Source organism: Pseudophryne corroboree, chromosome 5, assembly GCF_028390025.1.
Source record: "Pseudophryne corroboree isolate aPseCor3 chromosome 5, aPseCor3.hap2, whole genome shotgun sequence".
Taxonomy (NCBI): domain Eukaryota; kingdom Metazoa; phylum Chordata; class Amphibia; order Anura; family Myobatrachidae; genus Pseudophryne; species Pseudophryne corroboree.
In genome coordinates, this window is record NC_086448.1 from 149,919,581 (window position 1) to 149,947,274 (window position 27,694).

Genomic DNA, 27,694 nt, shown 5'->3' on the forward strand with positions numbered 1-27,694 from the left:
ATGGGAGAGCTTTAGCACATGTACTGTGTATGTCAGTGTGACATGTATGGGAGAGTGTACTGTGTGATATATGTATGGGAGAGCTTTAGCACATGTACTGTGTATGTCAGTGTGACATGTATGGGAGAGTGTACTGTGTGATATATGTATGGGAGAGCTTTAGTACATGTACTGTGTATGTCAGTGTGACATGTATGGGAGAGTATACTGTGTGATATATGTATGGGAGAGCTTTAGTACATGTACTGTGTATGTCAGTGTGACATGTATGGGAGAGTGTACTGTGTGATATATGTATGGGAGAGCTTTAGTACATGTACTGTGTATGTCAGTGTGACATGTATGGGAGAGTATACTGTGTGATATATGTATGGGAGAGCTTTAGTACATGTACTATGTATGTCAGTGTGACATGTATGGGAGAGTGTACCGTGTGATATATGTATGGGAGAGCTTTAGTACATGTACTGTGTATGTCAGTGTGACATGTATGGGAGAGTATACCGTGTGATATATGTATGGGAGAGCTTTAGTACATGTACTGTGTATGTCAGTGTGACATGTATGGGAGAGTATACTGTGTGAGATATGTATGGGAGAGCTTTAGTACATGTACTGTGTATGTCAGTGTGACATGTATGGGAGAGTGTACTGTGGGCGGGATGTACTAATGTACATCGCCGCCCTGCGCCACGATGCTGATCGCATATGTACTAACATATGCGATCAGCATTGCGGAGGACAGCTCTTCCGATAAGAGCTGTCCTCCGCGATGCGCAGCGGCAGCCTGACTTCCGGGATTCGGCCCCAGAAGTCAGTCTGCGCATGCGCGGGGTGACGGTGGCGGCCGCAGGGCATGCTGGGAGGGATCCGATCGGATCCCTCACACAGCGCCGCGGAGAGAAGCCCCATAGGCTTCTATGGATGTACGCCAGCTAAAGCTGGCGTACCCCGCCGCGGCGCTGACCTGGCGGCCGGGGCTTAGTACATCAGGAAATGCGGTAAACAGGGAGTTTACCGCATTTTCTGTTTAGTACATCCCGCCCTGTGTGATATATGTATGGCAGAGCTTTAGCACATGTACTGTGTATGTCAGTGTGACATGTATGGGAGAGTGTACTGTGTGATATATGTATGGGAGAGCTTTAGCACATGTACTGTGTATGTCAGTGTGACATGTATGGGAGAGTGTACTGTGTGATATATGTATGGGAGAGCTTTAGCACATGTACTGTGTATGTCAGTGTGACATGTATGGGAGAGTATACTGTGTGAAATATGTATGGGAGAGCTTTAGTACATGTACTGTGTATGTCAGTGTGACATGTATGGGAGAGTATACTGTGTGATATATGTATGGGAGAGCTTTAGTACATGTACTGTGTATGTCAGTGTGACATGTATGGGAGAGTGTACTGTGTGATATATGTATGGGAGAGCTTTAGTACATGTACTGTGTATGTCAGTGTGACATGTATGGGAGAGTGTACTGTGTGATATATGTATGGGAGAGCTTTAGTACATGTACTGTGTATGTCAGTGTGACATGTATGGGAGAGTGTACTGTGTGATATATGTATGGGAGAGCTTTAGTACATGTACTATGTATGTCAGTGTGACATGTATGGGAGAGTGTACTGTGTGATATATGTATGGGAGAGCTTTAGTGCATGTACTGTGTATGTCAGTGTGACATGTATGGGAGAGTATACTGTGTGATATATGTATGGGAGAGCTTTAGTGCATGTACTGTGTATGTCAGTGTGACATGTATGGGAGAGTATACTGTGTGATATATGTATGGGAGAGCTTTAGTACATGTACTGTGTATGTCAGTGTGACATGTATGGGAGAGTGTACTGTGTGATATATGTATGGGAGAGCTTTAGCACATGTACTGTGTATGTCAGTGTGACATGTATGGGAGAGTGTACTGTGTGATATATGTATGGGAGAGCTTTAGCACATGTACTGTGTATGTCAGTGTGACATGTATTGGAGAGTGTACTGTGTGATATATGTATGGGAGAGCTTTAGTACATGTACTGTGTATGTCAGTGTGACATGTATGGGAGAGTGTACTGTGTGATATATGTATGGGAGAGCTTTAGCACATGTACTGTGTATGTCAGTGTGACATGTATGGGAGAGTGTACTGTGTGATATATGTATGGGAGAGCTTTAGTACATGTACTGTGTATGTCAGTGTGACATGTATGGGAGAGTGTACTGTGTGATATATGTATGGGAGAGCTTTAGTACATATACTGTGTATGTCAGTGTGACATGTATGGGAGAGTATACTGTGTGATATATGTATGGGAGAGCTTTAGTACATGTACTGTGTATGTCAGTGTGACATGTATGGGAGAGTAAATCAGGTAAAGTATGGGAGTAAATGACAATTGACCATTTGCTCCCAAACACCAAAAAAAAAAAACAGACAAAAATGGTCAGAGACAAATTGGAAAAACTTATTTGATTTCACAAATTTGTCTGAATGACCATTTTTGTCAGTTTTATGGCATTTCAGAGCAAATGATCCATTCTCATTTGCTCCCATTCGCTACCAGATTTTCATTCCAAACAGCCAGATTGGACAATAAATCTTTAGGTGTATGGCCAGTTTAACATGGATTAGTGCTGATTAATTGCTGTGATTCCATCCAAATTTCCATGTAGTATTAGTAAATGAACATTCTCAGTCTCACACTCACAAGTATTAGATTAAATTGTGAAACTATTAAATGTAAATTTAGGGAATTGTTAAGAAATCTTTATACATACTTTGTAACAAGCTTTCACTTTGCATCCGTATCAAAGTTGTCTGCAGTGTTCCGATCCATTAATGCTAAGTAACCCAGAGCAGTGTGTAGGGAAATTTGAAAAGCTTTAATGACTGTGCCTCTAGTGCTCAAAAAAAAAAGTGAGGACATTGTTTTGTATACTTTCTTAACTATCATTGTTTTCAAACACTGATGTTTACGAACTATTAGTGTTCGCTATGCAGTATCGTAACTAGACATTTTAGCGCTGTGTGCAAGAAACAGTATCGGCACCCCCCCCACATTTAAAATAGGGTAAGTGCACACCGTAGAAGCGTAACAAAAACATAGGGGCGTTGCTTCATGGGGAAGGGGCGTGGTTTAACGTAATACAAATTCATATTACACTGCACAGTAGTCTCCATTATTCAAATTACGCCGTACAGTAGCACCACTTACACACATTACTCCAGGTAGAGCCCCTTTTACACATTATGCCAGTTAGAGCCCATCACATATTACAGCAGGTAGAGCCCCTGTCACATGTTACACCAGGTAGAGTCCCCTTTTACACATTACACCAGATAGAGTCCCCTTTTACACATTACGGCAGGTAGAACCCCTATCACACATTACAGTAGGTAGAGTCTTCTTTTACACTTTACGGCAGGTAGAGTCCCCTTTTACACATTATAGCTGGTAGAGTCAAGACAGAGAGAGAGAGAGAGAGAGAGAGAGAGAGAGGGGGAGGGTAGGGTTGAGAGGGAGAGAGAGAGGATGGCAGGTAGAGAGACAGAGAGAGTGTGGCGGAAAGGAGAGAGAGAGAGAGAGAGAGAGAGGGGTGGGGGAGGTGGGAGTGGCTTAATTTACATGAGTGGAAGCAGGCAGCAGCAGCTATGCTCCAGTACCTGGAGGCTAGCCTGAGCACATGGGTAGAGACACGCACACAGGTACCATCGGCGGTGGGGGATGCCCCTGTTCAATCTCGTCCTCTAGGCATGCCTTGTGTGGCTCCCTGCCAGGAGGAGGTATGCTCCCGGATCAGCCTGTATGCTGGTAGGACACTGGGCTGCTGCAGGAGTGGAGGAGTAGGGGGAAGGAGCAGGGCGGAGCACACGGGGAGACTGAGACTGCTGTCCAGCGCTGCCGCCTATTGTATATAAGCAGTGATGTGTCCGGTAGAGAGGGAGCCGGGTGCAAGGCTACGGTTATAAAATGTAGCGGGCAGTGCTGCATCTTGCGACGGTCAATCGGGGAGTATGCGGATGGTGCGCCCACAGCACAAATGCGCTGTGTGCTAAGCACCATCTGCCCACACCTAGATACGGCCCTGGGCTTGTGTACTATGTTAACACAAATGTTAATGGAAAAAGTTTTAGGGGCTTTGATATGTAGTAAAATAAGTTTTAGATTTTTTTAACACTCCTACTACCAGCTGACACTAAAAAATTTCTGAACATTTTTACATTCCATGCCACACAGTTCACCAATTCACATTACATGGTACATGCCCCCAAATCACATTACACTCCCCACTGTGCCTCCAATTCCCATTACACGCTCCACTGTGCCCCCCAAATCACAGCAGAAACCAGTATGCCCCCAAATCACATTATACTACCTACTGTGCCCTCAATTCACATTACACAACCCACTGTGCCCCAATTCACATTACGCACCCCACTATGCCTCAAATCACATTACACACCTCACTGTGCCCCCAAATCACAGCATAAGCCATAGTATGCCCCCAATTCACATTACTCTCCACTATGCCCCAATTCACATTACACACCTCACTGTGCCCCCAAATCACAGCATAAGCCATAGTATGCCCCCAATTCACATTACACTCTCCACTATGCCCCAATTCACATTACACACCTCACTGTGCCCCCAAAACACAGCATAAGCCATAGTATGCCCCCAATTCACATTACACTCCCCACTGGCCCCGAATTCACATTTTACCCCCTTTCCCCCTTGTGCCCCCAATTCATATGCTACAGTGTGCCCCTAATTCTATTATGCTACTTTTACTATAGTACTGCTGTGCTCCCAAACAGTGTGATTCTACCTCAGCCAGCCATCCAGGAAACCATCCGTGGTGGAAATGCCACAGGAGGATGAGGGAGTAGAGCTGCAGGCATGCAGATTAAAACTGACTGTGCTGGGCAGGAACTTTGGAGACACTGCAGGAGGCGGGGCATCTGGGGGGAAGCTGCATCACTGCGCGCTACCTTGTATATAGTGGTGCGCTCGGTAGATTAGGAGCCGAGCACAGCACTACATTTAGGACTGTGGGCAGCGCTTCAGCTAAAGGCGGTGGGTGGCAGTGGCGGTGGTGAGCGGCTGTGCGGGTGCTGCCGGATGGCGCGCCCACAGTGTACATGCACTGTGGGCAAGGCAGCTCTGGCACACTGCTAGTTACAGCCCTGTCGCTATGTGATGTACATAGGACGTCTCAGTGTGCCCTGGTATGAATGTCTCAGATGAAGACTGGTAGATTGGGGGGAATGCTATTTTCACTTTGCTATGACTGTGAATGGATAAAGGGCTAGATGCATCATCGCTTGGAAAGTGATAAAATGGAGTGAAAAACTACCAGCCAATCAGCTCCTAACTGCCATTTTTCAAACACAGCCTGTGACATGGCAGTTAGGACCTGATTGGCTGGTAGTTTTTCACTCTCCATTTTATCACTTTCCAAGCGATGATGCATCTAGCCCAGAGAGAGAGTATGACAACATGGGGTAATTAGCTCGGTAGAGTGGTGAATTTGTGCAGTGTCTATGTGCTCAAACAAAATCCAACACAGCTTTACTTTCAGCACGGAATACCACAAGTGACCAGAAAATAACAAACGCCTAGCCCCCCTTCAGGGCACTGACTCACCTCTTCGCCCCAGACTAACCTTGGCCAGCTAATTGCACACATAAGGGGGCAGATGTATTAAGCCTGGAGAAGTGATAAAGCAGTAATAAGTGGAAGGTGATAACGCACCAGCCAATCATTACAGATTTGAAAAATGACACTTAGGAGCTGATTGGCGGGTGCATTATCACCTTCCACTCATCACTGCTTTATCACTTCTCTACGCTTAATACATCTGCCCCATACCGTTATATAATGGCAATGCATAGCGTGTAAAATGTGAAATATGGGTATAGCTACTTTTTAAATATATATGGAATAAACAGTGGTTTCAACTTTTTTGTTAGCAAGGAAATAAGTGAACCCATATTCTAACTGATTCCCTTTCTTTTCCTTTGGATTATTAAAAGACAGAAGACATTTGGTTGCTAAGGGGAATGTTGATAGAATTCTCAGTCCTGTCTCTCACAGGTACTATGCACAGTCTCAGTCCTGCTTCCTGCAGCCATAACACAGGCTCCGGCCTACTCACACTCAAGGCTACCCGCCTGGTTTCTTCCAAATAAAGTGTAGCTCAGTCCTACAGTTTCATGGCATTCTCTGTTTCCTACAGCTTTAGGCTCAGGCCTTCTGGCCCTTAATGGCTCAATAGCACAATGAGCTCTGTCTGACTTTATCTCAACAGGGCAGTTTACACAGCCTGTACTGACTGCAGAGTCTTCCAGTCTGACTCTCCACTGCAGCAATTAGGTGTTCTCACACCTGCCTTTTCTTCCCCATGTGGGCATTTCCCTCCAGCCACACTCTGTATACATGTGTTACTATTGTAATTTACACTCACACTGCCACAACAGACAGACAGACCTTGGATTAAGAATGAGGAATAAGCCTACACAGATGACAGCTCCAACTGCACAATGCACTCCCACAATAAAACAGTAAATACTGAATGTCTGTATTTTTATCTCTATGAAACAGTAAAACAATGACATCATCCGTCAACCTGGTATCCGAATGCTAGATCCACACTGTATTGTCAAAAGTCAATAGGTCAACACCATTAGGTCGACAGGTACAAAAAGGTCAACATGACAATGGTTGACACACAAATGGTCGACACGATCTTTGGTTTTTTTTTACATGTTTTCTCAACTTTTGCTTTATCCATGTGGCTATCTATTGGGAAGGGAATAGTAACCTTGTCTGGAACATGGCGTGCAAAGTTAGCCCATGAAAGTGTACGTTTGTAGTGATGGTGGTGAGATAACAAGAAATATACCAGATTTGGCCCAAAAACAAAAACAAAAAATGTGTCAACCACTGTCATGTCAACCTTTTGAACATGTCTACCTAATGCATGTTGACGACCTATTGACTGTCTATCTATTGGTCCAAACCCATTCAACCAATGTTGAAGATGCATAAACATTATTGGCTGTTTTTCATGACATTATGGGCCGGGTGTAATGATGTCCGAGTCCGGTGGCCGTACGGTATGCCGGTCTAACTTTGATTATTTTTTTTTTAAAGGGGCAATCACTTAAAAGGCGTGGTTTTGCCTTGTAAGTGATTGCCCCTTTAAAACAAGTCAGAGTTCTGCCGACTCAGCTGTCATTACATCCGGCCCTATGTACCCATGTTGCTTAGAAGTGTGAAACTGCACTCATACCAGCGATCTCTGTAACTTGCACTACATAGATAACACGACTGATTGGTTGATGTGGTTAGTGACTTAGGGGTCTATTTATGAAGCAGTGAAAAGAGTAGAGAAGTGAGCCAGTGAAGAAGTTGTCATGGCAAACAATCAGCTGCTCTGTATAATTTTATAGTATGCAAATTCTAAATGTTACTTCAATGCTGACTGGTTGCCATAGGTAACTTCTCCACTGGCTCACTGCTTCATGAATAGATTCCTGTGTCAGCAATGTTTGTGCATTAACCCTATAATCACTATGGATATTTCAGTAGTATTGATTCTCATCTATACCACACTTATCATCTGTCGCTAAATAATAAAATGGAACAACCACTACAAAGAGGAAGTGACTTTTTTGCACAATCAGTCATTTACGCGTCCAAGAGGAAGTCCGCAGAGCACTAGACAAGTTCAACAACTCCTGCAAGATCCTTAATACATTATCATTGGTAGTATTTATTTGTAAGCCAGTTTTTGCACAGTGTATTAGAAACTGTTCAATAGGAAAAAATATGTTCATGATCTCTGAGAATTTTCCATTTTCCCACAACAGGGCCCTTGACTGTTTGGCATAACATTAATATTTACCTCCACAGGAAGGACCTGGAAGTGTATGCCGAAGTTTTTCAAAAATAACAAAACATCATACTATGGAAAATAGGGTCACCAGTCAGAGGTCGGCCTACTGCTAACCTGCTTAGACAATGCGGGGATCAACATCAGCCAGCGCCGCAGTAGAAGAACGATCAGAAAATAAAATATCCACAACATCTTTGCTGCATTGTAAAAACTGGGTTGATAGAACATGTGGTTGTTTTACATTAAAGGTTATACACACTGAGGTTACCTCCAATGACCTCCCAAACACAAGCACTGTATAGGAAGAATTCAATTACCTGCAACCATTTTGGCAGTAAAAAAAAAAAGAGGGAAAAATCAAATTTTACTGCAATTTGCAGGTTTAGGCAGGAGAAGGGGGGGGGTAGGATAAGGTTAGGGACTGGGGAGGTTTAGGTTAAGGCACACAGAAGGGGAGGTTACGGTTAGGCATCAAGCAGGGAGGGTTTTAGGTTTAGTCAGCAGGGAAGGGAAGTTTAGGGTTAGGGCAGAGGTTCCCAAACTGTGTGCCGTGGTTCCCTGGGGTGCCTTGGGACACTTTCAGGGGTGCCGTGGATTGGTGGTCCAGGACCAATTCAAATTATTCATGGTCAATATAATAGGCAAAACCAGTGCTGGTGGCTGCCAGTCATAAAATATGTGGTCAAACAGAAGCAAATCTTGTCCCTCACCACACAACTGACCCTAAGGATGACATATAAACGCCATCTACTTAATGTAATATTTCTTTCTAAATTTCTCATAAAGAAATTTTTGGCCTAGGGGTGCCGAGAAAAAATTCTGATATTCTAGGGCGCCGTGATTCAAAAAAGTTTGGAAACCACTGGGTTAGGGTGAGGCACCTCCCGGGAGGGTTAGGTTTAGACAACTAGAAGGGAGGATTAGGGGAATTTAGAGGGGGCTGACGGGAGTCTGATGGACGGGATGCCGCTGTCAGGATTCTAACCACCGGCATCCCGTCCATCGGTAAATCATAGTGAACCCCTTATAATATGCTTTTGTTAAGAAGTCACAGCACTATGCCTGTAGTCACAGCATCATAAAAAAACATGTTTTTGTTTTTTTTAAACCACAGTGGTTTATACCAGCCAACCCTGTGTGTTAGGCTAGACAATTTTGCGCTTACTGTATATGCTGGTTACCTACACACAGAAGACAGCACACATTCCTAACAAAAGAACACAGATTCGTTCACTGAAAGCTGTCAGCAGCGTTCAAAGTGCAAAGCAGCACTTGTATGTCAGGAATGCAGTACATAATGTACTGTATGCTGCCTGATACGTGCAGGAAAACACAGCATTCCCTAGGGCAGTATACATGGGCAGGCAAAGTACCCATATGCCGTTACCCATGCAGCCCATTATCACAATGGGCCTCTTGTATTTATAAGTCTCTTACAGTCCAGCTTGCATTGCATGCTGGGTTACGAATGTTCCTATACTGTACAACATTTCTTTCAAATTACTATTTAAAATACAAAAGATTATATTATGCTCGGTACCAGTGCCCATTTATGTTATACTTGGGTCCAGTGCCCATTTATGTTATACTTGGGTCCAGTGCCCATTTATGTTGGTTGCTGAAACACCTAAAAGACACAGGAATACAGGATTTATTCATGACTCAGAGGGGAAACTTTATAAAAACTGTTCTACGGCCAATTGTGTGGAAAAAGCAATGTGCATATAGCAACCAGATTCTGTCAATGAAAGTTGATTGGTTGCCATGGGCAACACCACAGTTGTCTATGGAACCGGTTTCATTTTTTAGAGAAAATATATGCTACAGGATAGGGTGTTCACAGCTCTCACAGTCCTGGTGCTCAGAGACAATGATCATTCTCTGAAATCACATCCTGTACAAGAGAGAAGTAGACGTCTTACTTACAGACATTTTTTTTTAAACCTCTTCTTACATGTGACTAATTTATTAAGTCTCTCTATGGAAAACCCTTACAATGAATCAGCCTCTTAATTTGGATTATTAATACCAAACAATTATATTTGCTTGACAACCACTTTACAATAAAGGGGAAATATATCAAGCCTTGGCGAGAGATAAACTGGAGAAGTTGCCAAAAGCAACCAATCAGCTTATAACAGTCATTTCAAAGTCTGTGGAACATTATTTATTCATTAACAGTTATTTAAATATGTAAAAGCAAATGCTTATTCCCTAATATTGATAGTAGAATAGAAAAACGTAATTAAAATTATAGTATATATATATATATATATATATATATATATATATATATGTCTATGAACAGATTATTAATGCGCCACGTGATGGGAACACGTTTCAGATATGCTGTGTATGTAGTGATAAGTTGTTCTTAAACATAAGTCGTTTTTTAAAAACACTCCCCTATGGTATTCACGGGGCATCAGCTTTTTCCCTCAATAAAAAACAGGGGTGGTACCTTCCCTGAAATAAATAGTGATGATAAGCAAAGGATGAGGGATGTATAGCGACCACTGGTGTTAAATCAATGTAATAAATATCAACGTGAATTATATAATAAATATCAATTTATTAGTAAAAACAATATATTAGCAGTAAAACATAGAACGTAAAAAATGGGACAACAATACAAAACACAGCTGGACTAAAGTACTTAAAATGTATAAAAACTACAATAGAATCAATAAAGGTAATTCCTTATCTGGAGATGAGGTAGGTACAGGTCTCCCTGTACCTACCTCATCTCCAGATAAGGAATTACCTTTATTGATTCTATTGTAGTTTTTATACATTTTAAGTACTTTAGTCCAGCTGTGTTTTGTATTGTTGTCCCATTTTTTACGTTAAATGTTTTACTGCTAATATATTGTTTTTACTAATAAATTGATATTTATTATATAATTTACGTTGATATTTATTACATTGATTTAACACCAGTGGTCGCTATACATCCCTCATCCTTTGTTTATCATTATATATATATATATATATATATATATATATATATTTATTTAGGTACAGACTTTGTATGCAAGCGAGGAGAGTTATTCTGCTGGTGTACTCAGTACAGTATTCTGGTGTAAGTTGTCTGCATGAGCACAAATAGATGGATTGCGGACAGTTGTTTAGGAAGCACTTTCCCTATCTGTCCCTACCGTATCCAGCAGTCTTCCCAAGCAGTGGTGTTAGTGGTTAGTTCCGGTCTGGTAATTGTTCCAAGCAGAGTTGCTGGTAGCCAGAACCTTTATAAGAAAATAAGCGATTGCTTTTACATATTTAAAAAAAAAAATAAGAGTTTACTTACCGATAATTCTATTTCTCGTAGTCCGTAGTGGATGCTGGGAACTCCGTAAGGACCATGGGGAATAGCGGCTCCGCAGGAGACTGGGCACAAAAAGGAAAGCTTTAGGACTACCTGGTGTGCACTGTCTCCTCCCCCTATGACCCTCCTCCAAGCCTCAGTTAGGATACTGTGCCCGGACGAGCGTACACAATAAGGAAGGATTTTGAATCCCGGGTAAGACTCATACCAGCCACACCAATCACACCGTACAACTTGTGATATGAACCCAGTTAACAGCATGATAACAGAGGAGCCTCTGGATAGATGGCTCACAACAACAATAACCCGATTTGTTAACAATAACTATGTACAAGTATTGCAGATAATCCGCACTTGGGATGGGCGCCCAGCATCCACTACGGACTACGAGAAATAGAATTATCGGTAAGTAAATTCTTATTTTCTCTGACGTCTTAGTGGATGCTGGGAACTCCGTAAGGACCATGGGGATTATACCAAAGCTCCCAAACGGGCGGGAGAGTGCGGATGACTCTGCAGCACCGAGTGAGAAAACTCCAGGTCCTCCTCAGCCAGAGTGTCAAATTTGTAAAATTTCACAAAAGTATTTGACCCTGACCAAGTAGCAGCTCGGTAAAGTTGTAAAGCCGAGACCCCTCGGGCAGCCGCCCAAGATGAGCCCACCTTCCTTGTGGAGTGGGCTTTTACAGATTTTGGCTGTGGCAGGCCTGCCACAGAATGCGCAAGCTGAATTGTACTACAAATCCAGCGAGCAATAGACTGCTTAGAAGCAGGAGCACCCAGCTTGTTGGGTGCGTACAGGATAAATAGCGAGTCAGATTTTCTGACTCCAGCCGTCCTGGAAACATATTTTCAGGGCCCTGACAACGTCCAGCAACTTGGAGTCCTCCAAGTCCTTAGTAGCCGCAGGTACCACAATAGGCTGGTTCAGATGAAACGCTGAAACCACCTTTGGGAGAAATTGAGGACGAGTCCTCAATTCTGCCCTGTCCGTATGAAAAATCAGGTAAGGGCTTTTACAGGATAAAGCCGCCAATTCTGACACACGCCTGGCTGAAGCCAGGGCCAACAGCATGACCACTTTCCATGTGAGATATTTTAAGTCCACAGTGTTGAGTGGTTCAAACCAATGTGATTTTAGGAAACCCAAAACAACATTCAGATCCCAGGGTGCCACTGGAGGCACAAAAGGAGGCTGTATATGTAGCACTCCCTTAACAAACGTCTGGACTTCAGGCACTGAAGCCAGTTCTCTCTGAAAGAAAATCGACAGGGCCGAAATCTGGACCTTAATGGATCCTAATTTTAGGCCCATAGACACTCCTGCTTGCAGGAAATGCAGGAATCGACCCAGTTGAAATTCCTCCGTCGGGGCCTTTTTGGCCTCGCACCACGCAACATATTTCCGCCAGATGCGGTGATAATGCTTTGCGGTTACATCCTTTCTGGCTTTTATCAAAGTAGGGATGACTTCGTCTGGAATGCCTTTTTCCTTTAGGATCCGGCGTTCAACCGCCATGCCGTCAAACGCAGCCGCGGTAAGTCTTGGAACAGACAGGGTCCCTGCTGGAGCAGGTCCCTTCTCAGAGGTAGAGGCCACGGGTCCTCTGTGAGCATTTCTTGAAGTTCCGGGTACCAAGTCCTTCTTGGCCAATCCGGAGCCACGAGAATAGTTCTTACTCCTCCCCGCCGTATAATCCTCAGCACCTTGGGTATGAGAGGCAGAGGAGGGAACATATACACTGACTGGTACACCCACGGTGTTACCAGAGAGTCCACAGCTATTGCTTGAGGGTCCCTTGACCTGGCGCAATACCTGTCCAGTTTTTTGTTGAGGCGGGACGCCATCATGTCCACCTTTGGTTTTTCCCAACGGTTTACAATCATGTGGAAGACTTCTGGGTGAAGTCCCCACTCTCCCGGGTGGAGGTCGTGCCTGCTGAGGAAGTCTGCTTCCCAGTTGTCCACTCCCGGAATGAACACTGCTGACAGTGCTATCACATGATTTTCCGCCCAACGAAGAATCCTTGCAGCTTCCGCCATTGCCCTCCTGCTTCTTGTGCCGCCCTGTCTGTTTACGTGGGCGACTGCCGTGATGTTGTCCGACTGGATCAGCACCGGCTGACCTTGAAGCAGAGGTCTTGCTTGGCTCAGAGCATTGTAAATGGCTCTTAACTCCAGGATATTTATGTGAAGTGATGTCTCCAGGCTTGACCACAAGCCCTGGAAGTTTCTTCCCTGTGTGACTGCTCCCCAGCCTCGCAGGCTGGCATCCGTGGTCACCAGGACCCAGTCCTGAATGCCGAATCTGCGGCCCTCTAGAAGATGAGCACTCTGCAACCACCACAGGAGAGACACCCTTTTCCTTGGGGACAGGGTTATCCGCCGATGCATCTGAAGATGCGATCCGGACCATTTGTCCAGCAGGTCCCACTGGAATGTTCTTGCGTGGAATCTGCCGAATGGGATTGCTTCGTAGGAAGCCACCATTTTTCCAAGGACCCTTGTGCATTGATGCACTGATACTTGGCCTGGTTTTAGGAGGTTTCTGACTAGCTCGAATAACTCTCTGGCTTTCTCTTCCGGGAGAAACACCTTTTTCTGGACTGTGTCCAGGATCATCCCTAGGAATAGAAGACGTGTCGTCGGGATCAGCTGCGATTTTGGGATATTGAGAATCCAACCGTGCTGCCGCAGCACTACTTAAGATAGTGCTACTCCGACTACCAACTGTTCCTCGGATCTTGCCCTTATCAGGAGATCGTCCAAGTAAGGGATAATTAAAACTCCTTTCCTTCGAAGGAGTATCATCATTTCGGCCATTACTTTGGTAAAGACCCGGGGCGCCGTGGACAATCCAAACGGCAGCGTCTGAAACTGATAGTGGCAGTTCTGTACCACAAACCTGAGGTACCCTTGGTGAGAAGGGTAAATTGGGACATGGAGGTAAGCATCCTTGATGTCCAGAGACACCATATAATCCCCTTCTTCCAGGTTCGCGATCACCGCTCTGAGTGACTCCATCTTGAATTTGAACCTCTGTATGTAAGTGTTCAAAGATTTTAGATTTAAAATAGGTCTCACCGAGCCATCCGGCTTCGGTACCACAAACAGCGTGGAATAATACCCCTTTCCCTGTTGCAGGAGGGGTACCTTGATTATCACCTGCTGAGAATACAGCTTGTGAATGGCTTCCAATACCGCCTCCCTGTCGGAGGGAGACGTCGGTAAGGCAGACTTTAGGAAACGGCGGGGGGGAGACGTCTCGAATTCCAATTTGTACCCCTGAGATACCACCTGAAGGATCCAGGGGTCCACTTGTGAGTGAGCCCACTGCGCGCTGAAATTCTTGAGACGGGCCCCCACCGTGCCTGAGTCCGCTTGTAGAGCCCCAGCGTCATGCTGAGGACTTGGCAGAAGCGGGCGAGGGCTTCTGTTCCTGGGAACTGGCTGTTTGCTGCAGCCTTTTTCCTCTCCCTCTGCCACGGGGCAGAAATGAGGAGCCCTTTGCCCGCTTGCCCTTATGGGGCCGAAAGGACTGCGCCTGATAATACGGCGTCTTCTTATGTTGAGAGGCTACCTGGGGTAAAAATGTGGATTTCCCAGCAGTTGCCGTGGACACTAGGTCCGATAGACCTACCCCAAATAACTCCTCCCCTTTATAAGGCAATACTTCCATATGCCTTTTGGAATCAGCATCACCTGACCACTGCCGCGTCCATAACCCTCTTCTGGCAGATATGGACAGCGCACTTACTCTTGATGCCAGTCGGCAAATATCCCTCTGTGCATCACGCATATATAAAAATGCATCTTTTAAATGCTCTATAGTCAGTAATATACTGTCCCTATCCAGGGTATCAATATTTTCAGTCAGGGAATCCGACCAAGCCACCCCAGCACTGCACATCCAGGCTGAGGCGATTGCTGGTCGCAGTATAACACCCGTGTGAGTGTATATACATTTTAGGATATTCTCCTGCTGTCTGTCAGCAGGTTCCTTAAGGGCGGCCGTATCAGGAGACGGTAGTGCCACCTGTTTAGACAAGCGTGTGAGCGCTTTATCCACCCTAGGGGGTGTTTCCCAACGTGCCCTATCCTCTGGCGGGAAGGGGTATGATGCCAATAACCTTTTAGGAATTATCAGTTTTTTATCGGGAGAAACCCACGCTTCATCACACACTTCATTTAATTCCTCAGATGCAGGAAAAACTACAGGTAGTTTTTTCTCACCAAACATAATACCCTTTTTAGTGGTACTTGTACTATCAGAAATGTGTAAAACATTTTTCATTGCCTCAATCATGTAACGTGTGGCCCTACTGGAAGTCACATTCGTCTCTTCATCGTCGACACTGGAGTCAGTATCCGTGTCGGCGTCTGTATCTGCCATCTGAGGTAGCGGGCGTTTTAGAGCCCCTGATGGTCTTTGAGACGCCTGGACAGGCACAAGCTGAGTAGCCGGCTGTCTCATGTCATCAACCGTCTTTTGTAAAGAGCTGACACTTTCACGTAATTCCTTCCATAAGCCCATCCACTCAGGTGTCGACTCCCTAGGGGGTGACAACTCCATTATAGGCAATTGCTCCGCCTCCACATCATTTTCCTCCTCATACATGTCGACACAGTCGTACCGACACACAGCACACACACAGGGAATGCTCTGATAGAGGACAGGACCCCACTAGCCCTTTGGGGAGACAGAGGGAGAGTATGCCAGCACACACCAGAGCGCTATATATATGTTGGGATAACACTATACAGAGTGTTTTTCCCCTTATAGCTGCTGTTTATATTAGACTGCGCCTAATTAGTGCCCCCCCCCCCTCTTGTTTTACCCTTTTCTGTAGTGCAGGACTGCAGGGGAGAGTCAGGGAGACGTCCTTCCAGCGGAGCTGTGAGGGAAAATGGCGCCAGTGTGCTGAGGAGATAGGCTCCGCCCCCTTCTCGGCTGACTTTTCTCCCGCTTTTTTCAGGAATCTGGCAGGGGTTAATATACATCCATATAGCCCTGGGGGTTATATGTGATGTATTTTAGCCAGCCAAGGTGTTCATATTGCTGCTCAGGGCGCCCCCCCCCAGCGCCCTGCACCCATCAGTGACCGGAGCGTGTGGTGTGCATGAGGAGCAATGGCGCACAGCTGCAGTGCTGTGCGCTACCTTGGTGAAGACTGATGTCTTCTGCCGCCGATTTTCTGGACTTCTTCTTGCTTCTGGCTATGTAAGGGGGCCGGCGGCGCGGCTCTGGGACCGGACTCCGTGGCAGGGCCTGTGTTCGGTCCCTCTGGAGCTAATGGTGTCCAGTAGCCTAAGGAGCCCAAGCTGGCTGCAAGCAGGCAGGTTCGCTTCTTCTCCCCTTAGTCCCTCGATGCAGTGAGCCTGTTGCCAGCAGGTCTCACTGAAAATAAAAAAACTAAAACTAACTTTTCCTAAGAAGCTCAGGAGAGCCCCCTAGATTGCACCCAGCTCGGTCGGGCACAAAAATCTAACTGAGGCTTGGAGGAGGGTCATAGGGGGAGGAGCCAGTGCACACCAGGTAGTCCTAAAGCTTTTCTTTTGTGCCCAGTCTCCTGCGGAGCCGCTATTCCCCATGGTCCTTACGGAGTTCCCAGCATCCACTAGGACGTCAGAGAAATAATAATAATGGATCAGCATGCATAATTTGATCTTTCACACACATATACAAACCTATACAGAATTAGGGGTGCTTTTGTATTAACCCCTTTTGTCCCTTAGAGATAAATAGTGCCACAGCAGCACTCAAAGCGTATTGTGAGCGTCTCCCTGCAGCACAGCGCACTATGTGCCCGATTCAGAGATGTACGCAAACCGACAGTTTACGAACACCTCCAATGTTTTCTGCCCAGCGCATGTACAGAGTGGGTCCCGAGTCACTGGACGCAGTTCCCCCATAGGCCGCAGCCGTTTGGTGGCGATGGGAAGTGTTTCCTACAGCGGAGGTCTGTTGCCTCCATTTTGTGTGAGTGCACAGTCCAGTGTCTGTGTCTACTGAGGGAGTTTTACTGGCCCCAGAAGTCTGCAGAGCCCAGCCATTCTGAGTAACCTAAGCATTACTCAAATGATGAATGGTCATGCAAAGCAATCCAGTGCTGCGTCTTCATACGCAGCAGCATATCACACAAACGTGCAGGATGCGTCTATTAATTAACACAAGACCTGCTCCTATTTTCACCCAGCAGCTGCGTCCAAATGTGCATATGTTGTGCTTACTGTGTCCATATCTGAATTAGGCCTATACACATAGGGCCTTATTCTTAGTTGCAAAGTGGCAGCAGTTGTGTCCCGCCACGAAAGCCAGATTTACTACCTTGTGGCACTGCCTAATTCCATATAACTAATGCAGGGGTTCATGTGTCTGTGAGTGGAAAGCCGTGCTACCCACTGATTTCACACTGGCTGCCGCAAGACACGTTATTATCTGCACTTTCACCAGGCCTGTGCTAGGAGTAATACAGCTGTCAGAAAGAGGCTTCCCTTCCCCAAAACATAGGGAGCATTAGATACAGGCACATGAAACACCCACAAGACAGGCTGGTTCCGTGCGCTCACATTGTCACTACCCAATAGCCGCCTTAATTCATGGAAACACAGATGCAGCCAAGTTCCATCTGTGCAAGCACTGTACACAAAAGCTCACCCTTTGCTACCCTGCACAAAGATCCGTCCGACTCACAATCAGGCCGATAATGTGCACTCTCACAGAAGTGCATTAATGCGTGTGAATATTACAGGCAGCATTGCAATTGTCACGAAGCGAAGGCATCTGTTCAAGTGTGCGTCTCTGTTCAGGTTTATTCACTGACCTCAGTTATTAACTAGCACTGCTAGAGCTCAATGAATACATTTTAATAATGCAAGTTGAATGTATAACGTATAAAATGATAGAAGGTGGGCCCATGCCTTTACCATAGACACCAAAATATGTGAAATGTAAAACATCACTGGTCATCTCCGGATAGGACTACTGTAATCTCTTTCTTTCTGGCCTCTCTCCACTCCAAGCTATCTTCAATGCTGTTGCCAGTCTCATCTTACTCACCAGACGTACTTTGGGGTGTAGTACGGCTGACCGGCAGTCGGGATCCCGGCACCCAGCATACCGGTGCCGGGAACCCGACCGTCGGAATGCTGGCAGCGGGGTGAGCGCAACACGCTATTTATTCTCCCTCCAGGGGTGTCGTGGACATCCCAAGAGGGAAAATAGTTTTTGGTATACCGGCTGTCGGGATCCCGGCACCGGTATGCTGAGCGCCAGGATCCCGACAGCCGTTATATCGAGTGCCACCCGTACTACATCCACCTCCCCTCTCTTACAGGCCCCTCACTGGCTTCCCTTCCCATTTAGAATCCAATTCATGCTTCTCACACTCACCTACAAAGCCCTCACCCACTCCTCTCCCAGTTACATCTCTGACCTCATCTCTCTCTACACTCCCACCCGTCCTCTTCACTCTGCTAATGCACGCCGCCTCTCCTGTCTACTGATTACCTCCTCCCACTCCTACCTTTAAGATTTTGCACGTGCTGCTCCCTATCTCTGGAAGTGTTGGGTATGGCTTACCGGCGGCCGGGATCCAGGCGGTCAGCATCCCAACGCCAGGATCTCGGCCGCAGAATGCCAGCGAGGGCGCGAGCGCAATGAAGCCCCTTGCAGGCTTGCTGTGCTCGCCACACTGCGGCGAGGTTCTATTCCCACTCTATGGTTGTCGTGGATACCCACAAGTGGGAATAGTACCTGCCCGTCAGCATGCCAACTGTTGGGATTCGGTGGGGGTGGGATGGAGGGGTCGGTATTGTGACCGGCGGTGTCCTGACTGCCAGTCACATAATTACATCCCCTCTGGAATACTCTACCTCTCCGACTCTCCACATCTCTACGAAACTTCAAACTGCTCTCTCAAGACCCACTTCTTCACTAAACCCAGCCATCTCTCCTCCTAACCCACTTGTCCACGCTCATGGTTTACCCCTTCTGTGTCACCCCGGTCTGTTAGCCCTTCACCTTTTAGATTGTAAGCTTGCAGGAGAAGGGTCTTCTTTCCTCATGTGCCTCTCCTTCTCTTACTTACACTATCTTATACTCCTTACTTTGATGGCACCTAACACCTGGTTTTCTGTATAGTCCTTGTATTTGTCCTACATTGTTTCAGACTGTAAGCGCTTTTTTCTTATTTTGCGCATTTGTTTCTGTACTCTGTAATGGGCGCTGTGGATCCCCTGTGCTGCCATATACATAAAAGATAATAATTATAAGCAGCAGGTAGCCAGTGCGAGCGCGGGAGAAATGGAATATGAAGCCAAGCATGCAAACAGGAAGAATTAGAAGCACGAAAAAAAAACATAAAAACATTTCACAGAAGTCAACAGGAACCAAAGAAGAGTTAGTGATGTGTGGTTTCCACTTCAGTGGAAGTGTGTTCTAACAATGTAATGAGAGCTGATTGCATGTTTCTAGAGCAACTGAGGCATTAAACAGCCACGTGAACCAGGTTTTTCTTTATTCAGATTATACCATATTGTAATTTCACATTGTCAAGATCTGGATGTCTCCCATGAGCAGGTGCATGCCCATCTTCTGAGTCTTTCCCCCCATGTGTTTATTATACAATGCTGAAAATGACTGCCACATGGCCTAACTCAGATTAGTATGTAAACCTGGTACCCAACCCGTAAACCTAATGGTGTGTGCCCTGTGCATCCTGCGTGATTGCTCGCTGTGCCCCCTCAGCTGCAGCATGACTGACATGCTGCAGAATTTGTGGGGCGGAGACCAGGCCTTTCTACAAAATGGGGTTGTGATGCCCCCATTTTGTAGGCCATTCGTCGGACAGAAACTTCCTGTACCTGGCAGCGGATTTAGTCTGAGTAAGCTCCGGCTTACACAGAGGGTGGCGATGGTGATCTGTCGCTGGCTGTTCGGGTGCAGCACTCAGAACATCAGAATATTAGTTACTGATTCAGGCCCATAGCCAGTGATATAATATTACTAAGGGGTTCAGACTTGGGGCCCGATTCAGACCTGATTGCTGTTGTGCGAATTCGCACAGCGGCTGATTATCGAATGACTGCACATGCATATGTACCGCAATGCGCAGGTGTGACGCCAAACAGCGATAGAATGGTGCAAAAAGTTTTATTGCTAGGCATACGCAAGGTGATTGACAGGAAGCCGACGTTTGTGGGTGGTAACTGGCCGTTTTCTGGGAGTGGTGTGTGACGTCAGCTCCGGCCCGATCAGCCTGTTATATCGCACTGCAGGAGTAAGCCCTAGGCTGCGCACAGACTGCACAGTATGGGAAAATCATTCGATGGTGAGTGAGTTCTGAACGGATTTGCAGATGTCCGCTGCCTGGCAAAGTTTTCAAACGGCGTACACATGCATTGGAACACTTGCACGGGGCAGATTTTCACTCTCCCTGGGCGGCGACTATCTGATCGCAGACCTCTGCAAATTTGCAGCACAGCGATCAAGTCTGAATTAGGCCCCTGAATACAAACTTTCCATCTTGTAATGTGGAACAGTTGTCAATGGGGATATATATTATCTAAAATATAAAACAGCATATCTCTAAATTTTGCCAAACAAATGACCTTCCCCTGTAGACCTACTGTAAGCACCTACTACAACGTTTGAAGCACAAAGAGCAATTAGCCATATTATATTGCCAATAATTATACAACATACGTATGCAGTAACTTCATGCGACTGTGCCCTCCCCAGCCATATAACTGGCATAGCAACCGTCAGTAAAGTCATTTTCTGACACTGCCGCCCGCCAGCTGCAGTCTCACTGATTCCTGACACCACCCAGGGCTATAGCAATCTCCAACTCACAAGGCACAGCGCACTCCGCCAGTTTAATATTACTGTACAAGTTTCCAGAATTCCCTGTATATAATAATGGTACTGTAACTACTCAAACCCCAAAGTGAAGTAAACTTAGTGATTGATAGATAGATGATACTAATACCATTTATTAAAATGTCAATTATAAACAAGAAAAAAAGAATAAGAAAATGTTGCATTTCTGCACAGGTATTATGTGTACCAGGCGGTGCAGTATTTGCTCACATAGCTGTTACGATGAGTACACATATACTGTACATAGCCTGAGCATACACATATACTGTACATAGCCTGAGCATACACATATATTATACATAGCCTGAGCATACACATGTAGACAGGAAATAAAGTGCACACAACAAGTTAGGCAAACAGTATCCGTAGTGACTAAGGATCAGGGTAATGTTCGACAGTGTACTTGGGACAGTGCCACATAATTGCAAATGGAAAGTGGCTACAGTACAGTATGTGTGCACAGAATTACTCAGTAACAGAGAGGGGAAATGATCCCACAATGGCTGTGATTTTGGAGACTAGGGGTGCAGAGAGAAGGTGCACTGTACTCACTCTCACTTGTTGCTTGCTTGGAGTGATGCCCCCCAATAATCCGGCACCCAGTGGGGTGATCATGCATACAGATCAACGGTGTCCCGGCCGCTGACACTCCATTCTCAGGTCTGGATTTGTGGTAGGAGAGGTAAACGGTATAATCCACAGAGATCCTGCAAACTCCAAGATCCCAGGAGATCACCCAGCCGGAAAAGAGGGTATAGCACCGTGCACGCAGCAAGACACCCAGATTTACTTTCCACCAACAGGAGAAGGGACAGGGAGCTCCAGCAGCAGCAGCAGCAGCAGCCGCAGACACGGATCATCCAGCTGGGAGGCTGCAACAAGCAGTGTGATGTCAGCAGCAGGAGCAGCTCCCAGGGAGGCAGAAAACTATCAGCAGTCCACAAAGGGCAGAGGCTGACCGGCAGCAGAATACAGTGCTCTCTGCCGCCCCCAAGTGGCTATTGTGTGATAATGCAACACCCAAACACCCATTAGTGTTACAGTATTTACTGAGGGGTTTCTTATAAAATAAACCTTATCAGTAAGTACATTGCTAAAACAATCACAACAATACCTGGTATGTTAAAAATAAATATTATTATTATTGTTATTATTATTAACAATAATAATATTAATAATAACAATAATAATAATAATATTAATAATAACAATATAAAATAGTTATAGAACCATACTATTGAGCAGTTAGATATACATTAGTGTCATTGGGGTACATGTATGAGGTGATGGTAAGTGTTATCTGACATCGATAATACTCATCACAGGTTCTCAAACTCGGTCCTCAGGACCCCACACGGTTCATGTTTTGCAGGTCACCTGTAGATTTTTAAAATGTGACAGTTGGTGATACACAGCGCACCTGCTGGGTGACATGGAAAACGTGAACTGTGTGGGGTCCTGAGGACCGAGTTTGAGAACCACTGATATACATGAATGAAAATAGTTAACGTGGAGAATATTTTTCTCTAGGGTACAGTATATGCAAACTTGTAACTACTTTGCAATGATCTTACTGCCGGTAGGCCTATGTGCAGAGCCGAATTAAGGTAGGTGTAACAGGGGCCGTCATCCCGGGGGCTCCCACAAATTAGGGCCCCCACACACTACTTTGTAAATGGAATAAGTCTTCCTCCGCAGCTCAGCTGTTGATTAACAGTGGCCGCCGGGGAGGTCCTCCGTCAGTGTCGCGGTATAGTAAAGGGAATTCCCACGAGACACTGGCTGCGAGCCGCCAGCATCTGCTGCTCTGGGCAGAGGTGCCGAGAGAGGGGGGGGGGGGGGGGGGGGGGGAGGAGAGTACAAATTACCCGGGCCCAGGTCTGATGGAGGGGCCCAGTGAGGGCTCTGTAGGGGCCCGAGCTTCCTCCCCCTTAACTGGCAACAGCAGCTATAGCTCTTCTCCTAAGCCCGGCACACCCTGCTGACTGCTGGGCTGGAGTGTGGCCATGGTGGCGCTTAAAAATAAGAATTTACTCACCGGTAATTCTATTTCTCGTAGTCCGTAGTGGATGCTGGGGACTCCGTAAGGACCATGGAGAATAGACGGGCTCCGCAGGAGACTGGGCACTCTAAAGAAAGATTCAGTACTATCTGGTGTGCACTGGCTCCTCCCTCTATGCCCCTCCTCCAGACCTCAGTTAAGGAAACTGTGCCCGGAAGAGCTGACATTACAAGGAAAGGATTTTGGAATCCAGGGTAAGACTCATACCAGCCACACCAATCACACTGTACAACTGGTGATAAACTTACCCAGTTAACAGTATGAACAACAACTGAGCATCACTCAACCGATGCTACCTAACCATAACCCTTTGTTAAGCAATAACTATATACACGTATTGCAGAAAGTCCGCACTTGGGACGGGCGCCCAGCATCCACTACGGACTACGAGAAATAGAATTACCGGTGAGTAAATTCTTATTTTCTCTAACGTCCTAGTGGATGCTGGGGACTCTGTAAGGACCATGGGGATTATACCAAAGCTCCCAAACGGGCGGGAGAGTGCGGATGACTCTGCAGCACCGAATGGGCAAACACAAGGTCCTCCTCAGCCAGGGTATCAAACCTGTAGAATTTTGCAAAAGTGTTTGAACCCGACTAAGTAGCAGCTCGGCAAAGCTGTAATGCCGAGACCCCTCGGGCAGCCGCCCAAGAAGAGCCCGCTTTCCTTGTGGAATGGGCTTCCACTGATTTCGGCTGCGGCAATCCCGCCGCAGAATGAGCCTGCTGAATCGTGTTACAGATCCAGCGAGCAATAGTCTGCTTTGAAGCAGGAGCACCCAGCTTGCTGGATGCATACAGGATAAACAGCGAGTCAGTCTTCCTGACTCCAGCCGTTCTGGTTACATAAATCTTCAAAGCCCGGACTACGTCCAGCAACTTGGAGTCCTCCAAGTCACGAGTAGCCGCAGGCACCACAATAGGTTGGTTCAAATGAAAAGATGACACCACCTTTGGCAGAAACTGCGGACGAGTCCGCAATTCTGCCCTGTCCATATGGAAAACCAGATAGGGGCTTTTACATGACAAAGCCGCCAATTCTGACACACGCCTAGCTGAAGCTAAAGCCAACAGCATGACCACTTTCCACGTGAGATACTTTAGTTCCACGGTCTTAAGTGGCTCAAACTAGTGGGATTTCAGGAAATCCAACACCACGTTAAGATCCCAAGGTGCCACTGGTGGCACAAAAGGGGGCTGAATATGCAGCACTCCCTTAACAAACGTCTGAACCTCAGGCAGTGAAGCCAGTTCTTTTTGAAAGAAGATGGATAGGGCCGAAATCTGGACCTTTATGGACCATAATTTTAGGCCCATAGTCACACCTGACTGTAGGAAGTGCAGGAATCGACCCAGCTGGAATTCCTCTGTAGGGGCCTTCCTGGCCTCACACCAAGCAACATATTTTCGCCATATACGGTGATAATGCTTTGCGGTCACGTCCTTCCTAGCCTTTATCAGCATAGGAATAATTTCATCCGGAATGCCCTTTTCTGCTAGGATCCGGCGTTCAACCGCCATGCCGTCAAACGCAGCCGCGGTAAGTCTTGGAACAGACAGGGCCCCTGTTGCAACAGGTCCTGTCTGAGAGGCAGAGGCCATGGTTCCTCTGTGAGCATTTCTTGCAGTTCCGGTTACCAAGTCCTTCTTGGCCAGTCCGGAACAATGAGTATTGTTTTCACTCTTCTTTTCCTTACGATTCTCAGTACCTTGGGTATGAGAGGAAGAGGAGGAAACACATAGACCGACTGGAACACCCACGGTGTTACCAATGCGTCCACAGCTATCGCCTGAGGGTCCCTTGACCTGGCGCAATACCTTTTTAGCTTTTTGTTGAGGCGGGACGCCATCATGTCCACCTGTGGCAGTTCCCACCGATTTGCAATCTGCTTGAAGACTTTGTGATGAAGTCCCCACTCTCCCGGGTGGAGATCGTGCTTCTTGTGCCGCCCTGGCGGTTTACATGAGCCACTGCGGTGATGTTGTCTGACTGAATCAGCACCGGTTGGTTGCGAAGCAGAGGCTCCGCTTGACTCAGGGCGTTGTATATGGCCCTTAGTTCCAGGATATTTATGTGCAGACAAGCCTCCTGACTTGACCACAACCCTTGGAAGTTTCTTCCCTGAGTGACTGCCCCCCATCCTCGGAGGCTCGCATCCGTGGTCACCAGGACCCAGTCCTGTATGCCGAACCTGCGGCCCTCGAGAAGGTGAGCACTCTGCAGCCACCACAGAAGAGACACCCTGGCCCTGGGGGACAGGGTGATCAGCCGATGCATCTGAAGATGCGATCCGGACCACTTGTCCAACAGATCCCACTGAAAGATCCTCGCATGGAACCTGCCGAAGGGAATGGCTTCGTATGATGCCATCATTTTTTCCAGGACTCGCGTGCAGTGATGCACCGACACCTGTTTCGGTTTTAAGAGGTCTCTGACTAGAGTCACGAGCTCCTGAGCATTCTCCGCCGGGAGAAACACCTTCTTCTGGTCTGTGTCCAGAATCATGCCCAGATAGGGCAGACGCGTCGTAGGAATCAGCTGCGATTTTGGGATATTCAGAATCCAGCCGTGCTGTTGCAACACTTCCTGAGAGTGTGCTACGCTGATCTCCAAGTATGGGATAAGTGTGACTCCTTGCTTTCTCAGGAGCACCATCATTTCCGCCATTACCTTGGTAAATATTCTCGGTGCCGTGGAGAGCCCAAATGGCAACGTCTGTGTCAGAATTCGTTTGGATCTCCCAGTGTGAAAACATATTAGTAGGGACTGAGGTTCACGGAATAATAACTAGTTTATTAAAGCAACGTACAACTGTAAACAATAAATATAAAGCAGGAATAACTAGAGAACACAAAGGGAAAACTGAGGGGACATGGGATGCCAGGAAACTGTGAGTACATGAGAATGATGTAGACTGTGGTAGAGTATGCACGTACCAGGGTTGCAGGATTGCACTGTAGCTGGACTGCAGGACTGCACTGTAACTGGAACACAGGATGGCACTGATGATTTGTAAACGGTGACTAAAGATGCTGATGAGTTAAGGAACTTGTGAATGATGATTTAAGACACTGGTGATTTGCAGACTTGTAAATGGTGACTGAAGATGCTGATGAGTTAAGGAACTTGTGAATGATGATTGAAAACACAGATGATTTGCAAAGTTGTAAGCGATGACTGAAGACGCTGATGATTCAAGGAACCTGAGAATAATGGTTAAAGACACTGGTGGTTTACAGAGTAGTAAATGGTGACTGGAGACGCTGATGATTCCAGGAACTTGAGAATGAAAATTAAAGACACTGGTGGTTTGCAGAGTAGTAAACGGTGACTGAAGACGCTGATGATTCCAGGAACTTGAGAATAATAATTAAAGACACTGGTGATTTGCAAAGTAGTAAACGGTGACTGAAGACGCTGATGATTCCAGGAACTCGAGAAGAACAATTAAAGACACTGGTGGTTTGCAAAGTAGTACACGGTGACTGGAGACACTGATGATTCTAGGAACTTGAAAATAATACTTAAAGACTCTGAAGCAGACACTGACTCCCAGCACACTGAAGACCGAGACACATTAAAGTCCAGAAGCTGCTTGAGAACGCTGGAAGCTGTGCAGCAGTTAATGCTGGAAGCACCGGAGACACTGGGGTAGACTGCGGAGAAACTCGCCGGGAACAAGAGCACTGGCAGTTCTTTGGTCTATTTAGCAGCAGAGATCAGCATGTCCAGGACCTGTAACAATCTTGACTCGATGAACTGGCACCAGGGAGCCTGTGTGGCTGGCCTAAGTAGTGAGTACAGGTGCTGCTCACAGCTGTGGTAGCAGCTACTAATCAAGATGCAGATACAGAGCAGAACTCTGAACACCAGAGCAGAGAGCGCCACCCCAGGCATGGAGTAGAAACTACATGGGATTGTGACAGTACCCCCTCCCTAAGGAGCGGATTCCAGATGCTCAACACATGTCAGAGTCTGAATCAAAAGGTAGAGGGCATATCACGGTATCCTCATGCTGCAAAGGAAGTCCAACAGAGGCTTTCAACTTAGAAGAAAAAGGGAAAATCTTTCTCCTTTTTGTGGATTTCCCAGTAGGAACAATAGACTGGAGCTGAAGAAAACCAACAGGTAAGCTGATTGCTGGAGTCTCAAAGCTGGCAACAGGATTCTCGGATGAATCAAGATAGATAGGAACCTTGAATGACCCCGGCTGGGCAGGAACCTCAATTGGGACTGAAGACTGGTAAGACTATGAATTGAATTTCTTAATTACCATTTCACTGAAGGCCACAAGATTGAGAAGAACTGGGTCATTGGTCTTAATTAGTGGACTAGCCCAAGCCGCGGCTTCTCCTCTGAAGGTCAGGAATAAAAGTTTAACTATGTTGGATGGAGTAATTCCGAGGGAAAGATCTGTCTCCATCATAGAAACATATCGATTAACTAGTGCGTAGTATTGCGTTAAATCTCCATCAAAGTAATCCAAAGATGGAGCGTTGGATGAATTCT

General features: G+C 46.3%; 1 protein-coding gene across 3 annotated transcripts in view; it reads right to left on the reverse strand.

Annotated features, from left to right (window-relative positions):
* The window catches only part of LOC134927404 (mitogen-activated protein kinase kinase kinase 3-like), a 261,260-nt gene extending 239,245 nt beyond the window's left edge, over positions 1–22,015 (reverse strand). For 2 of the 3 annotated variants that reach the window (XM_063921804.1, XM_063921803.1), the window contains exon 1: positions 21,675–22,015. In XM_063921804.1, coding sequence (XP_063777874.1) covers positions 21,675–21,737 — 63 coding nt within the window. In that variant the 5' untranslated portion in view covers positions 21,738–22,015. Of the gene's footprint in view, positions 1–11,072; positions 11,103–21,674 lie in introns of those variants that run through there. The other variant, XM_063921810.1, reaches the window with a different exon arrangement.
* Positions 22,016–27,694: the final 5,679 nt, after the last annotated feature.